The sequence below is a fragment of the Seriola lalandi genome, unplaced genomic scaffold (genome assembly GCF_002814215.2).
Source record: "Seriola lalandi dorsalis isolate HSWRI2012SDOR001 ecotype SW California unplaced genomic scaffold, Sedor1 jcf7180002054944, whole genome shotgun sequence".
In the NCBI taxonomy this organism is placed as follows: Eukaryota; Metazoa; Chordata; class Actinopteri; order Carangiformes; family Carangidae; genus Seriola; species Seriola lalandi.
The window spans coordinates 134,937-150,496 of NW_019525495.1; the positions used below are offsets into that span (position 1 = coordinate 134,937).

At 40.2% G+C, this 15,560-nt stretch overlaps 1 protein-coding gene across 1 annotated transcript; it reads left to right on the forward strand.

Annotated features, from left to right (window-relative positions):
• Window positions 1-1,720: 1,720 nt before the first annotated feature.
• Window positions 1,721-8,958, forward strand: LOC147817544 (uncharacterized). Its single transcript, XM_087170290.1, has 4 exons — window positions 1,721-1,824; window positions 5,059-5,184; window positions 5,578-5,707; window positions 7,813-8,958. Exons 2-4 carry the CDS (start codon window positions 5,073-5,075, stop codon window positions 8,063-8,065), a joined length of 495 nt encoding a protein of 164 aa, XP_087026416.1. The 5' UTR covers window positions 1,721-1,824; window positions 5,059-5,072; the 3' UTR covers window positions 8,066-8,958.
• Window positions 8,959-15,560: the final 6,602 nt, after the last annotated feature.

The window sequence follows — 15,560 nt, forward strand, 5'->3', positions numbered from 1 at the left end:
GGAGACAAGAAACAAAAAACAATCTCAAAACGCAGATCCTGGAAATTTTTTTACTACTTCTAGACCAAACAATAACTAAATCAACAATAGACTAGTCCTGTGCATTGATATTATTGCCTATAGGAAGTGGTGGAAGGTAAATATACATTTACTCAAGTGTATTTTGATACAGATTTAAAAAGCTTGTACTTAAATACAGAGGCTACATTTTGGGCAACTTCATTTTTCAGAGGACAACATTGAACTTTTACTCCATTACATTTTTTTTATTTTAGAAAATATTATTTTTATATGCAGGTCACCATGTTTTCCTTTATAGCTCTAATTTAAGAAAAAGTTCATTCAGAAATCGAAGATATAATTGAACTTTTTTATTGTCCAAATTATGGCAGGAAGTGTGGGAGGAAATTGGAGCACCCCGAGGAAACCCACGCTGACATAGGGTCTCACCACCAGTGAGTATAAACTGTATAAACTGATAGCAGCAGTGAGGTGACAGTACTAACCAGTGCTGAAGTGGGAAAAAAAGGGTTAGGTTAGGTTATCTTTCAGTGCTGTCCTCATCTGTGAACTGGCAGCCTAAAGATGCTCATGCTTCATTTAATAGTTTTATCATATATTATGACCAAATAACATGTTTTGCCTTTCCCCTTTACCTTATTAAAATGTAACACAGTTATACATTTATTCAGAGACATTATAACTGACTTACATTGTACTTTTATCTGAGAATATTTTCACACAGTAATTTTACTTCTGCTTTAGTAAAATTTCTTTTCAGTAACAGTAGTTAGTGACTGTTCACATTCTGACATGCTGCAGTCAGTGTAGTGTCTCATCTCCAGTCTCTTTCTGTTACTGGAAGCGTTTATTGCTGCTCTATCTGAACACAGTAACCGTTGCTGTTTTCTTCATCACAGTGATACTTCACAATTTTTCACATTCCCTTTAATATTACTGGAGGCTTACTTGGCATCTTGCAGCACTGAAAAATAATAGTATGTCCGTTTTCCTTTTTTCTGCGCCACAACCATTGTACTGGCTAATGTGTGTGGGATTGTAGCAGGCAGTGGACCAAATACTAAGAAACTTAAAAACGCCTTGTTTTCCATTTATCATTTTCACAAGTGCTTTCACTACATATTATTATATTACTTAAATTTACATAGTTACGTTTACAATGACATATTGAGAGGGACAACCCTGAGGAGGGGGATTTTCTATGCCGTATACAATTAATAAAGACATGCATTTGGAAAAATTCAATATTTGTTATTTTCCTTGTCTGGAGTGCCATTGTGAAATGAAAAGGTCAGAAGAAGTTATTCTGGAAACAGTCTTTCTTATTCTCTGTCTTTCAGAGTTCAGAGTGCAAGCACAGACTGGTAAAATCCGACCAGTGATCTCATATTTGAAGGATCCAGGATGTGACTTCATCCAAGGGTCACAGAAAAGAAGGACACACACAAATCTTGGTCAAAACAGACGAAACTAACCGAGGTGCTGGAACTTCGCCTCAAACCCAAACCACACTGTGCTGACCACAGGGCCTCTGTAATGATGGGGGAATGGGTCGATGCTATGCATGTGTTTCTGTACGTGAATGTTTGAAAGTGAGAGTGTGAGGTTTTGTGTGTATATGCATGTGCATGCATGCTTTTGTGCGGCTGGGGTGTGTGTTTTTTTCTCTCTCTCCCTCTCCCTCTCTCTCTCTCTCTCTCTCTCTGCAGTTTTGCATGCCTGTCACTGACTGCTGTTGGGACTGTTGGGAACCTTTGCAGTAGAGGAGCTGCAGAACATCAGGTGCACACTATTGTTACACAGGTATGTGCAAAGAGCAGGATTGTATTTAACGATCGGTCGTACTGATCAATGGTTTAAAATTTTCTTTGAGCCTTAAATGATTAAGAAACGGCAGGAAAGAGTTATCAAAAGGGAAGGGTGTCTGCTTACCTGATCAAGGGTTAATCGAGCTACTTTATTTCTTGTCTTGATTTAAGTAACCAAAACAAACTGTTTAAAAAATGCTCATAAAATCAATGATAAAGTAACTGCAGTGTAAAAATATTTTTTTCTCTGAACTGTGCTGCTGCTTTGAAAGAAAATACGACTGCATTTGTGCTGCATAAAAGCATGAGCGCTTGTAGTGTAATGCATGCCTGAGATGAAACTGAATGGGGCTCTTTATTAATGTTGAACATGAATTTGAATAAGGCATCTGCCGTTTAAAATGTGAATGACTCTGGGAAATTCTCTCTCACCAAAGGGCCAAACTTGTGTCATGGTTGCCAGATTGAGTGTGGTTAGAGGTGATGAGATTTCAATCGCTTAAAAAATAAGTTGTACCTGTAGAGAAAACCTGCAGCTGAGGGCGAGACAGAAACGCATGTGAAATCTCAATGTGGTTGCCTGATGAAGATGCAGGACATGCTGAAACAGTCCTGGTTTACAAGTATAACTGAATTCGTACACTGCCTAGCTTTGAGTTCAATCTTCATTAACCCAATTATTTCTGAAATTGGCAAATCAGTCAGAAAAACAGTTTTTTTGCACTGTTTATGAAAGAAGACACCAAGATCTTCCACATGTACATGACAAACCTTCAGCATATGCTGTGTTTAATAATGGCAGGAGGCTAAAGTCAGCAGACTGGTGATTAAGTAATGTATATAGTTTGCAATTTTAATTACACAACCTGTCAATTTACATATTTAGAATATGATCATCATGACTATTTTAGTAGTTGGTATGGACAGGTTTATGTTGAGATGAAGCTGCAACCACACTGTGGAAGTGTCTTTCAGTTCCAATTGTAGACACACACACACACACACACACACACACACACACACACACACACACACACACACACACACAAACCAACACTATTTAAATCTGCAATTGATTGAATTGAAGTGAATTAATTGAATTCAACAAGCTGTCAACACAACATTGTTACATTATCACCAAAAGAGTTGTTTTGGTGGTGTCCACTCTCTCTACTTGTTTGTGAGGGAAATCTCTGGCTGTAAACGCTCCACTCTGTTCACCAGCTGCCCTCTGACTGTGTCTGTTTGCTATTTGCTGCTGTGCAGGTAGTGGATGCAGTGAGTTTATCAGTTTGTCATTGAGCTTTTTTTGCTGAAAACAGCTGCCTGTACCGTGGCAGGAAATGACGCTGATGAGAAAAGGGGGAGTGAACCAAAAGGTTGCGAGCCTTAAAACCAAAACACTGAATTGAAAGATACTAAAAAGTTCTTTTGAGCTAAGAGGGAATTCAGGGTTGGGTGATCATTGTTTTTTTTTTCGTTAGTTTGTCACAATGAGGAACACATCATCATTTGATCCATTGTCAAACTTTTACAGCCACTTTAATGAGAGCAACTTCCTTTATATGTCTCATCACGTCTTTTCCCTGTTCGAGTTGACCAGTGGGTCAACACATGTGTAAGATGACCAGCTGTATAGTCTACTACAGCATCTGTGTATTATTGTAGGCGTGTGTGTGTGTGTGTGTGTGTGTGTGTGTGTGTCTATGTGTGTGTGTGTGCATGACTGGAACAAACATGAAGTTGCTGAGGTAGTTTGTACTCTGCATGTCTCTGCAGCTCTCCTCCCAGTTTTCCAAGTGGCTGTGTCGGGTTCAGTTTTGTGTATCAGCTCTGACTGGAGCTTGGACTCGTTCCTTAATGTGAGCTGACTGCAGGAGCTGAGAGTTTTGCCCCGGGGCTTCTTCCTCTTTTCCATCCCTGACACGCCTGGAAGACTTAGAAGTTTGTGTTCAGAAAAGTTAGATTTCCTTTTTCTCTGCTTTATCAGGATTGATTGCCACAGCGGCGGCAAAGCCATACAAGGTTTTACACAGTGCCGAGGAACAGTGTAGTCCATGCAGCAATCTCCCTCAGGCTGTACAGAACAATATCTTTAGACTAAAATAGAGAGTGGCATACAGTACTCAGAGGATATCTTGTACTTCAGGAAGGGAAGAGGAGACAGAAGACAATCAGTAAGACTTCATGAAGACTGAACCCAGAGAAGGAGCTCAGATACACAATACTAATGTATTAATAGAGTTCAAATAGTGTGTCTGCATGTTCAGCATCAGTCAATAAAAAAAAAGAAGGAAGGAATAAAAAAAGGATCAAATTAGACAAGCAAGGCAAGTGTATTTATATAGCATTTATTCAACATATAAAGGTGCTAAAACAATATATAAATCACAAGGTGCTATAAAAAGAGACATTAAATAAATTACATAAAATGCGAGATAGAAAATAAGCTAAAACTGAATTAAAAAGATTAAACTATTGAATAAATATTCCCTGTAATATTTTTGTGGTTAAAAAAAAAAATCTTTAACGTGTGTTTCACATTTTCTGAAACCTGAATTGATTTTTAGACCATTAGTGGACTGTGCAGTCTTTAAACACAACACAACATTGATCATGTTTTAAATTTTTAATGACAAAGTCCAGTGTTGGCTCTCTTTCAGCTCTGTGTTTGGTCTCCACCTCTTTCTGAGGGAAATCTCTAGCTCCATCTCTGTTTGGTAACTTTCTCTTTTCTCCCCGGTGCTGCATATATCTTTTGTTGCAGTAGTTTTTTTTAAAGAAGCAACCGGAGCTCGCGTCACACTAAACAAAAGACGACACACCTCGGCACCGACCGATGACGTAAAGTGTCGCAAAAACTGTGATACACTGAAATCGAGCAAAACAATAATCAAAATATTTGGATACTAGACAAAATGAAATTAAAATATATTTTCCTGCACATCTATTATGTCTCCATAAAATCTGTATTGTTCCTGCTGTACTGCTGTAGCAGGTAGAAGACAGAGGCTTTATCGGAGGTTATACACTGCTGATGAGAGCTGTGAGAGTGAATCAACACAATAAAAGTTTGGGCTGTAACTTTATTGAGGCTTGTAAAACCAAATCACTTTAACTGAAAGAAGCTAAAACACTCAGAGCTGAGTTTAACTGCAGACCTGGGTGATCATTTTCTTTGTTCAAAAATGATATTATCATAACATGTCATGAACGTTCTCCCCCTCAGGTGCTGGTCCGACCATGGCCTCCAAACTGAGCGTGCTGCTGCTGTTGCTGGCTGTTGCCACGGTAACAGTGCTGGCCCAGAGGCGGCGTCCGACGAACACCAACGAGTGGAACTACAGGGATGGCTGTGAGCACCCAGATTACTCTCTGTTTACTCTGGGTCAAAGGTCAAGTTCAGGGCTCATCATGGTGATGTCAAAGCTAGAGGTGAAAGTTCACGCTGCGACCTCCCCGTTCAGAGCAAACCTGTCTGTAAATGTGATAATAGTTCATTCGTTTTTATCTTAAGCCCTTAGGATGTAGGATCTGTCTCTTAAGGAAGATGAGGGGAAACTCAAAGAGAAGAACGGATTCAGTTTTGGCCTTAAAATGATTCTGACTTTATCACGGTTTCAGACTTATGAGCCTTCATTGTGCCTTCAAAGACTCATGAGTTGTGCATGAACAATGATCTTTACAGTTGTGAACCAAATGATTTTTTTTTCGTGCAATAACTGTAAATGTCGTCTCTCTGTCCCAGCTGAGAAGGTGAACATGCGTGGCGTGGCTAACCTGACTCAGGTTCTGGACAACTGGAGGTTCGACATCCTGACCCAGATGAAAGGACTCCTGCAGAACGATCACCAGTCTCTGCTGCCGGACTACGCCAGGTATGTACGGGGGGGGGGGAGACAAGAGAGGCAGAGAGATCCCGCTATATTGTCGTTAAGAACACCCCGTCTTTACAATGAACCAAACATGAAGCTGCCCCAGTGTGTGATTCTAGATAGCATGCCCTTATTCTCGAATCAGAGGCTTGATATTACACATCCCGCCATGCTTTTACACAGACACTGATTCTCTGTGACTACGGCTCGATCCCCCGATGGTTTGACAGTGGGAAAGCCCTCACACACTTACTGGGAACGCGACTCCAAGTCTGTGAGTCTGTGAGTGTGGACGTTGGGATAACGCCTACCCCTGCTTCCGGCTCAATGCTGGGACAACATTGGTTGTCCGCCCAATTCCATGTTTGAACCCTTCATGCGGAACGGCGAGGTGGAATAAAGGGCGCGACATTCCCAAGGCAGAGTTCGAACTGGTTCAGAGGTTTTAAAAGGAATAGTTCAACATCTTGGGAAGCATGTTTCTTGCCAAGTTGAGATGAGAAGATTGATCTCACTAAGATACAGATGTAACTGCTGTAGCTTCATATTTATTAGCTCAGCATTAAGACTTGAAACAGACTATGTCCAAAGATAGACTAACTAATAACTTGTTGTTGGCTCCATGAGCTGCGACCAGCACATAACCCTCCACAAAAACAGGTTTTATTTTTACACTGGTAGCTACTTACTTTCCACCACAGGGTCTATGGAGTCAGGGAACATTTTAGTCATTTTAATTTTATTAGCAACCAAACTTGCATTGAATTTTGCACTTACATATTTTAATGAAAAAAACATCTGTCAGAGTTTGAGTTCCCCTCTTTGAGACTTCCAGAATTTCAAACACCAGTTTTATCTTTTGGCAGTCGGTTCACAAATTTAGAAATTCAAATGGACAAATTCAGAGTCATTTTAAAGGTTTAGCTGAACTGAATCTTAAATACCTGGAGATAGTTATTTCAATATCTAGTTGCCTCCTGGAAATTTCAGACAGGGGAATTTAAATCATGAATTCAGACAGACTGTTTTTCAAAATAAAATATTTCAGTTCCACACATTCAGCATTATTTAGACTTTAACATGAAGGATTCAGTGTGATTACATTTCATTATAAGATTCAAATCCTGATGGTTTTTCTCTGCTCCCCTAGTGGAAAACACACAGTGTAAAAACAGTAGGAAGGAGGAATGTGACGAGAAGACACTGCAGTGAGGAAGACAGCTGAGTTTAGTGTGAAAGATCTTTAACTTAATGGCAGAGCAGGCTGTGTTTCTGTCCTCCTGTGTGTTTTCGAAGGAGCGGAATATTCCACATAATGAAATTAAACAGTCTGGAAGTAGAGAGTCACCACAGGAATTTGGTTTACGCTTCAGGCTGAAAATAAAGTCGGGAGTTTGATGGTTCCACTCTGTGGCTGCTGTCGTCAGAAGAACCTGCAGCTGAAACTGCAAATTTAAAAGCCAAAATAGAAACGTGCATTTTCCACAGGGAAGTCTGGTGTTTCCTGCTCCCCGCCACAGTTTAGAGGTCGAGACATCATAATAGTCCGGTAGTTAAATAAACAGTACAAGAGTATGCATGTTTAAAGTATCAGTCTCTCACTTATTTTTCTCTACAGCCATATTTCTTCATCTGCTTCTCACTTTTTTATTTCCTCTCTTCCTTCATCCTTCTTTTCTGCCTCCATTTTATCTGCAGATTTCACTCTGATGCATTTGAAATTGTTTTTCATGTAAAAAAAAATAACAGTTTTAAGCTTGCGACAGTTTCTACGGTGCCTCTTTTAAGAAACTTGAGCTACACTTGCGCACAGAGGGACGGGAGTATGTACTGTACTCTCTTACATTACTGGTGATAAACCTTAAGGATTTATTTAGAATACTGTAAATTGTGTGCAGTTGCTTTTTCACATTCAGCTCAGGGACCTGATTTATTTTTAGTATTCTTCATGTCATGCATTTTGTCGTTTCTTGCTCCTTGGCCCTAAAGAGAAGTTACATATTGTTCAACGTGGGTGAATGAGAATGAAACTTCATATGATCTGGGACCAGACTGACCGACTCGCCTCATGATCCAAACCAGAAACCTCACTGTATCTCTCTGTTCAGGATCCAGCCGCTGTCCGAGGCGTTAGACGACCTCTACAAAGAGTTCAACGCCCTCAAAGCTCACCTGGGTGACCTGACCGAGAAGTTCAGCGCCATAGAAACGTTCATCGACGAGGTCAAGGCCAGCCGCGCCAACAACGCCAACGCTGGCACGGCTCCAGCTGCGGGTGCGGGTGCGGGTGCGGGTGCGGGTGCCGTCCCCAGACAGCCCACGAGGAGGGTGATGAGGAAGAAGGCCACGGCCTCCTCCTAACCAGCCAATGACGAGCTTCTGCTCTCATGTTTGCTTCTTCTCAGGCTGTCCCGTGTCACGCTAATCCTCTTTTATTCATCATCCTCATCTTATAAGAGATCTAAACTTCTGAGCTCCACATAGAGTCTCCCCTGTCAGGGCCTTTTCTTATTGGTTAATATCACAACACCAAGTGACAAACTGTAGACAGGAATTAGTGAACTGTAACTGAGATGTTAAATAGTCATAAGTCATTAACATGAGTTTGCAGTTGTGGACTAATAATTTCTTGAGCTCATGCAGGAAATTGTTGATAAGATACCCACTTGGTTTAGAAATCCAAACACTGTGTGGGTCTGAACACACACCCTCTTTCACTCATTCACTCCTCCCTTTATAAAAGAGCCTAAGTAGTTTAGAGAGAGATGTAAATTGAGATTCACACCTATGTGAGGTTATTGTTCTGTACACAGTGGATACATTGAACACTGAGAATTTGGACATGCAAATAGTTGGATGACAGTAAAGGTAGTGCACTATGTGGTAAAGACGGAGTGATTTCACACACGGTTTGCTCATCAATATTATCTCTTTCGGTGACTCATGGGAACTATATCTCACCGCCGCTTACTTTACCTGAGTACGGCTCCATACAAGGACGCAGTAGCACCGCTGCACAACAGCACACCAAAGAAACCAGTCTGTGATCCTGTGTTTTAAAAGTCAGAGAAAAGACCAATTCTAGTTAAAGTAGGTGTGTAAGGAAAAGGACGCTAGAGAAGTCAACCTGCTCTGTGTCGTAGAGCTGAGCCGTTTCTTCTGCATGCTCGTGGTACAAATATATTTGTTCGGTTTGGGTTTCAGGTTTACTGCTGCTTCATGTAAGCTCCAAATAAATTCACTTTTTGCATCCATCCATCATTCCAATTATTGTTTCTTCAAAAACAAGTTTACTTTGATCAGGACGGAGAGGAGCTGAAGATGATGAACGATGTCAGTGTCTGAACATCAAGGTCGGGATGGATAAAGCTGCTCACGGTGTTTTGGTCTTAATTATATCAAAGAAATGGTAAATGGACTCCTCTCATGCAGTGCTTTTGTCCTCTCATCCACCACTTGTTATATTCAGGCAGCTGCAGAGGTTTCCTCAGTCAGTCAGTCAGTCAGTCAGTCGCCAGCAGAGGCAGCAGCTACACACTCAGTACACTGTAGAGGGTGTGTTAAAGTCTGTTACAAAACTCACTCAACCTACACAACACAAAAAAGTTCAGACATCATGGATTTAACATGAACGCGATCAAATGTTCATGTTACTGTGATTCCTCATCCACATCAGTTATAAAAAATACAATAATTATTTTAGATCAACTGTGAAATAAAATATTCTAAATATAATAATAATAATAATAATAATAATAATCACAATTATAATAATAATATTTTAAAAAAGTATACATAATATTTTGAAAAGTGGAAAAACATTTCCTTTTAGTAGTATAGTATATAATTCTTTAACTTATTCAATATTTCAATGAATAATATTCCAAATATGATATTTTACTGTCAACACATAAATAAACTTTCCTCTTGCATCTTTTAATAAATTTAAGCTTTATAACACTGGGTACAATGTGCTGCTGTTCAGTCTTAATCATTCCAGGGTGTGTGTGTGTGTGTGTGTGTGTGTGTGTGTGTGTGTGTGTGTTGGTGCAGTAATGACACCACCTTTGTAGTGATTTTGGGTAGATATGATAGTTTATTTATTCAAAGTCCTAGATTTGACTCAGATGTAGTTCAGGGTCCAGCTTTTATATCCTGATGAGATTTTGATAGAAAACATAAAATGCATTAAATATGTGGATATTGTGGCTTATAAACTGTTAAGGCTCCAGATCTGTGGGTATGAAATATAATTCGTCAGAGGCTTCAATTCAAAACTGTTGGCAAAAAAAAAAAAAGAAGAAAAACTCAAACCAAACTCAAGTGTATCTGGGTCTCTGAGCTGTGACCCAGTTTGTATTACATCAGAGCCACTGAGAGAAAACATCAGTAATCCCATATACTGTAACATACTGTGTGTAATCTGTCGCTGCTCTCAATTCTGACTGACTGCAGGACAGAATGTGGGACAGATCACAGAGAGGAGGAGGTGAAATAAGGTGACATGAAGAAGCGACAGTCACACGTGTGTCAAAAGCAAGACAGGAAATAATCTAAACTGCTATAATAGACTATTATCATTAAATTAATATCAAGGTAAGTAACTAACTACAAGTACGTTGTGTTAGTACACTTACTACTACTAACATTGTACTTTGCTGATATTTAGCTGTAAAATCTACAAGACAGGCCGATGCAATGTGGCACTAAATATAAGTAAGAGTGTTATTTGCTACAGTTGTTAAGTACCCACCTGTGAAACTTGAGATAATTCCATGTGTTTGGTGCACAAAAACTAAAGACAGGTTTTCCGAGTTCAGAGTAAACCTGCAGGACTTGAAGCATAAGAGAGTTCGTAGCGTGAGAGAGTTTGGTTTGGTCCTGTGGTCCAGTCTAGCATAGATGTTATATAGGGTGGTGAGTGTAATTTTTCTTTTCTTTTCCTTTCTTCAACTCTGATGGACACTGACGTCTGTTGATGAACTATTTTTCACTACTGCATCATTTCTTCATTCGTTTGTTTTTTTCTTAAAACCTTCAATGCAACACGTTCCCATTTTCTCCTATAATTAGAACCAAACTCCGTCAGGCTTTCTAGGATACATCCTTATAATTTACATTTATAAGCCCGCTAATTATTACGCCTCCGGAAAATAAGGAAAACATAAAATAAATCGTTACTCCTAATTTCAGCCTTTGTACTGATCACAGAGAAATAACACTGATGTTCATCTTCTCATCTGACTCCAGGGAGGACAGACAACAATGTTTCCAAACATATCAGATTTGTGCCTTTAAAAAAAGCATTTGATTGTTGGTTCTTTTAATATATATGTTTTGAAAATGACGGATAAGTTGTTGTTAAGAGTGTAATTTACCGTCATGTTTCAGTGCTTAATTTAAGGTGGACATGTAAGTGTTGAGTGAAGACTAGTGGCTGAATTAAGAGGAGGGCAGCTCATCAGATGAAGGTGACACCTTCCTTTGACCTCTGGATCAAGAGGCCTTGAGTGATGGGCTGTGAAATCAATAACCTCATCTGACTGTTAGAGACTCGTGACGTACTATGACATATGACTGGCTTTCGAATGAAGGGTCAGAGGTCAGCGCATGTTAACAGCATCACAGAGAACTAGAGGACAGAGAGGACAGGATGCTGTCACGGTTTGTGTGGAGTGAAAACAAGGAGAAAATGAATTTAATCATCTTCAGTCAGATAATCAGGTTTTTATCAGCAGGGCGATCACAGACACCAGATGTGAAAGTTTCAGAAAGCAGAGCGGTTCTTGTGTCGTAGCGTCGCCGCTGCAGCGTGTCGCTCACTCACGCCAGAAAGCATGAAATTTGTTATTGATCAGAAATGTGAGGTGAACAGTAAAAGAGCCGCAGCCAGTGAATCCACTCATAAACTAGTCAAGTGAGGCAAACCAATAACGGCCGTGTGACGATGAATTATGGCATGAAAGTGAGTCCTGGGTGTGAGTTTTTCTTCACACCACCTGCTCTCATGTTGTATTCATCAGATGATTTACTGTACAGTCGGTTTGTCAGTGGACTGAGTGGATCTGGAGTTCACGGTTCAGTTGTCACAAACCAAAACATCTGTAAAATCATCACAAAATTCTGATTCAGTGAGGAAACCCCCGACCTGTACGCCGGCTAAAAATCACAGGCTTGCGTCACGTTTAACTTGAGAACAATGAAATTCAAAACACTGATCAGCTGAATACACTAGATATGTGAAATGTTATTGAAAGTAGATAATTATCAAACTGAAGTAATGCAGTATTTCTAGAAAAGAAACATGATGGAATGGTTTAACTAATAAACTGACATTTCAAACGATGCATTCAGTGGCACGTGTGGCATCCGGACATTTCACAACACATATGTTGGCAGATGTGGTTTTGGACATTTGATGTTTAAATATTCAGTCGCACATGGTTTTCTTACATTTTACAAGTGACACGTTCAGATGCACATGAGGTTTTTTGGAAATTTGAAATGTGACGCAGTCAGTGCCTCATGGTCATTCATTTCATGTGACATATCCAGTGGCACATGGTTCTTGGATGTTTTACATGTGATGCATTCAGTGGCACGTGGTTTTCAGAAATTTTGCATGTGGTTTTTGGAATTTCGCACATGGTCTTTGGACATTTCATGTGACATATCATGGTCGTGGTCATGTGGGATTGAACATTTCACATGTGACACATTCGGATGCTAATGTGGTTTTTCAGACATTTTGCATATGATGCATTCAAAGGCACACACCACTACTGGGGAAAAAATATTATTTACCATTGTTAAATACTGAGATGATGGGTGTGTTATCTCTCAGAGTTTTGTGCAATTACATGCTAACAAGTGTTTCTCATAAATCTACCTGTTGTCATGTTCATACATCTTCTGGTCCAGATACAGTAATTGTACGGCTGCCTGTAAAATACAGCTTTCAGTCTTACCTGCACTCAGCTGACTGCTGGAAACAGGCCTATTGCATCATTTTCCCCTAGTGATGTACCCTCAAGGAGCCGCTTGCGTTTCCTGGATCCAAAATCAGATCGCTCAGCAGATAAAGCAAATAGACTTTTATTAGCTACAGCTTGATGGTGAGCTTTTTCTTGACAGCTTGTGGTATGACTGAAATAAAGAAACACCCAGTGAAAGATGAGAGTGAACTTTCATAAACTCTTGCTGGGGAACATTGCACTGGGGGTCGATTTGTCAGCTGGTGAACGATTTTTGATTTTTCTAATAGACTCTGGGTTTCTGAAAGATTCAATTGGAGCAACGTTTTACATGAATAAATTAAAATCAGTGCTGTGAGGGGGGAAAGGGAATCTGCCACCTGGTCTTGTGCAGCCTCTCTGTTCTGACTTAAAGTGAGCCACAGCAGAGCCAGAATGCAGCCTAAATGGAAGAAGTGTGTTTAATAAACCAGCTCTCTCTGATACTGTTACTCATCCATTCAGAGGGCGAACTCAACATGTCAAGATTTAAGATAAAGGTAGAAAAAGAGCAGGATCTCTACCAGCCACGGTTCAGTCAAACACACTTACGTCAAGGAATTGATCATCTATGGCTGCGGGGTCTGATGAGGCAGAAAAGGCTTAAAGAATCCTTTTAAAGAATCAGAGCAACAAAGATTTTGCCGAACAGAAATGAAAGTTCGGTTAAAACAACAAGATCAGAAAAGTTGCACAGAAACAGCAGTTATTTGGGGGCGTTGGTGGGAGCTGCTGCAAACATACATGTAATCAGCGCAGCAGCAACAGCTGTACTGTAAACCTGCATGAATATGACTGGTTGCGACTCAGCTGGTAGCTGCAGAGCTGATGAATGGATTAAAACGAACTGAACGCTGATTCTTGAGCTGGTCTAAATTCATTCATACGAGAGACAATGCAGCTGAGTGTTTCAAGTGTTATCTGCTGATGAAGACCATCAAAAGCTCGGGAATTTCTACTAAATACACCTTGTGCTGAAATTTACCCTGGAGGTTTTTAGGTAAATGTTGTGATTTAAACCAACCCTCTAATATGCCTGTTCATGTTTATTAAATCTTTATGTAACATTCTTACAGTATGTAAAAAAAAAAGAGCTTTTTAGCATATCAGCTTACTATTTTCTACCTTTTCTAATCAGGTCAGTTCCACTGAGATCCAGATTGAGATCCAAAGTCGTGTCGAGGGCTTGTTTTTCTTCTGCAGAACTTCAGCTCCCTGTTGCCATTTATTGCATCTGTAGAAGCAGCAGCTCTACAGCGTCGAAGCCAGGAGTCGAGCACATTAGCATTCACTGCAGTCCGCGTGAGTCTCAGCGAGGCAGCGCTCGCTCAGTTAGAGAGTGGAGTACACCAGAGTTTCCACAGACTGTCCGTCCTTCACGCGTTAGCCTCCACTATTTATGGAAAGTCTACTCTGGACTAGATTACTGAGCCTCTACCCTTAGTATGAATGTTTTTATATCTTATTATAGCTTTTAATCAACTGGCACTCGTCTTTGTTAGATCCACTGTCGCCTTGTGCAGCTTCTGACCCAAACTCTGTAGAACTGAGGACAGTGTTTCTTCTTCCTATAATCTATATTACTACTGCGTATAACTTCTTTACTTCCATCTGGGTTGTCCTTGTTTACTAACTACTAACTTCTATAGACTAGCACAGTTTATAGGCCAGCTGAGACCAGCTAGAGGGCATGCAGAGCAGTTTTAATGTTGGCCATGTTAGCATACTTTCTATGTGCATACTCAAAGAGATCAGAAGAAGGCTTGGCCTCAATAATACATATATATTTTCTATTTATTTATTTTTAGTACAACCCACGATAATATTGTATAACATTTGTATCAAGATTACATTTTGAGATTTTGCACCATCCTGTAATTATAATCCGGTAATGATCTATGATGCTACTGATGTGTTAGCGTGAGCTCAAAGACACTAGATCTGTGTCCAAATTTAGGCCCTGCGTCCTTCGAAGGCTGCATTTGAAGAGTGATTGCGTCACAGAAGTGCGACGAGGCTGTCCCATTTTGGAGGCTCCTTCAAATGCGTTGTTCTTTACCTGGGCAAAGAAAGCTCCAACAGGTGCATCCTTTGTGGCCCAACCTACCCCACGATTTATTGCACGCCAGTAACGAAAATAATATGGCAGCAAACTACACAGACAGAGAGGTCGAGGATTACACTTTTAAATGTAGGTATTCAGCTCGGTTCAAGAGCTAACAGTACAACTATTAAAACCAAGGGCCTTAAACCTCAAGTGTTTGTGAAAAAAGTTACACGTTGTCATGGTTGCTAGATGCGGTCGTCTAGAAACCTTGACGATATGTAATGATTTCGGTGCTTCGCAACACCTCCATGTGCCTGGAAGGATGCGACCCATGAATTGCACATTTTTAGCAAAAGAAAATGAAAGTACCGTCGCAGCTACGGTGAGTTCGCTGACACCATCTGAGAGCTAACACAAACTAATGTGGGAATAATGCGAGACCTTTCATCATTTCTTTATGGCTAATGGATGTGATTATGAGAGGAGAAAAGAAACAGGCTGCGTTGTGCAGGTTTGTTTGTGCTCCTACAAACTGATGAGAAACCTACTTGAGTCCCTACAGTCCTGGAGAACGTTTAAAGCACAAACTGGTTAGACAGAAACATATTCAGACAAAACTGAGTGAAATAATGTATTGGAAATAAAATTCAAGGATTATAAAACCTGACTGAATATGTGTCAGAGCCAAGGAAACTTACACAGGACTGTAACTTTGCAGACACCCTGACAGTGACACTCAGATTGCAATAAATGATGACAGAATATAGTGAAGGCTACTGTTGGTGGACAGACAGGC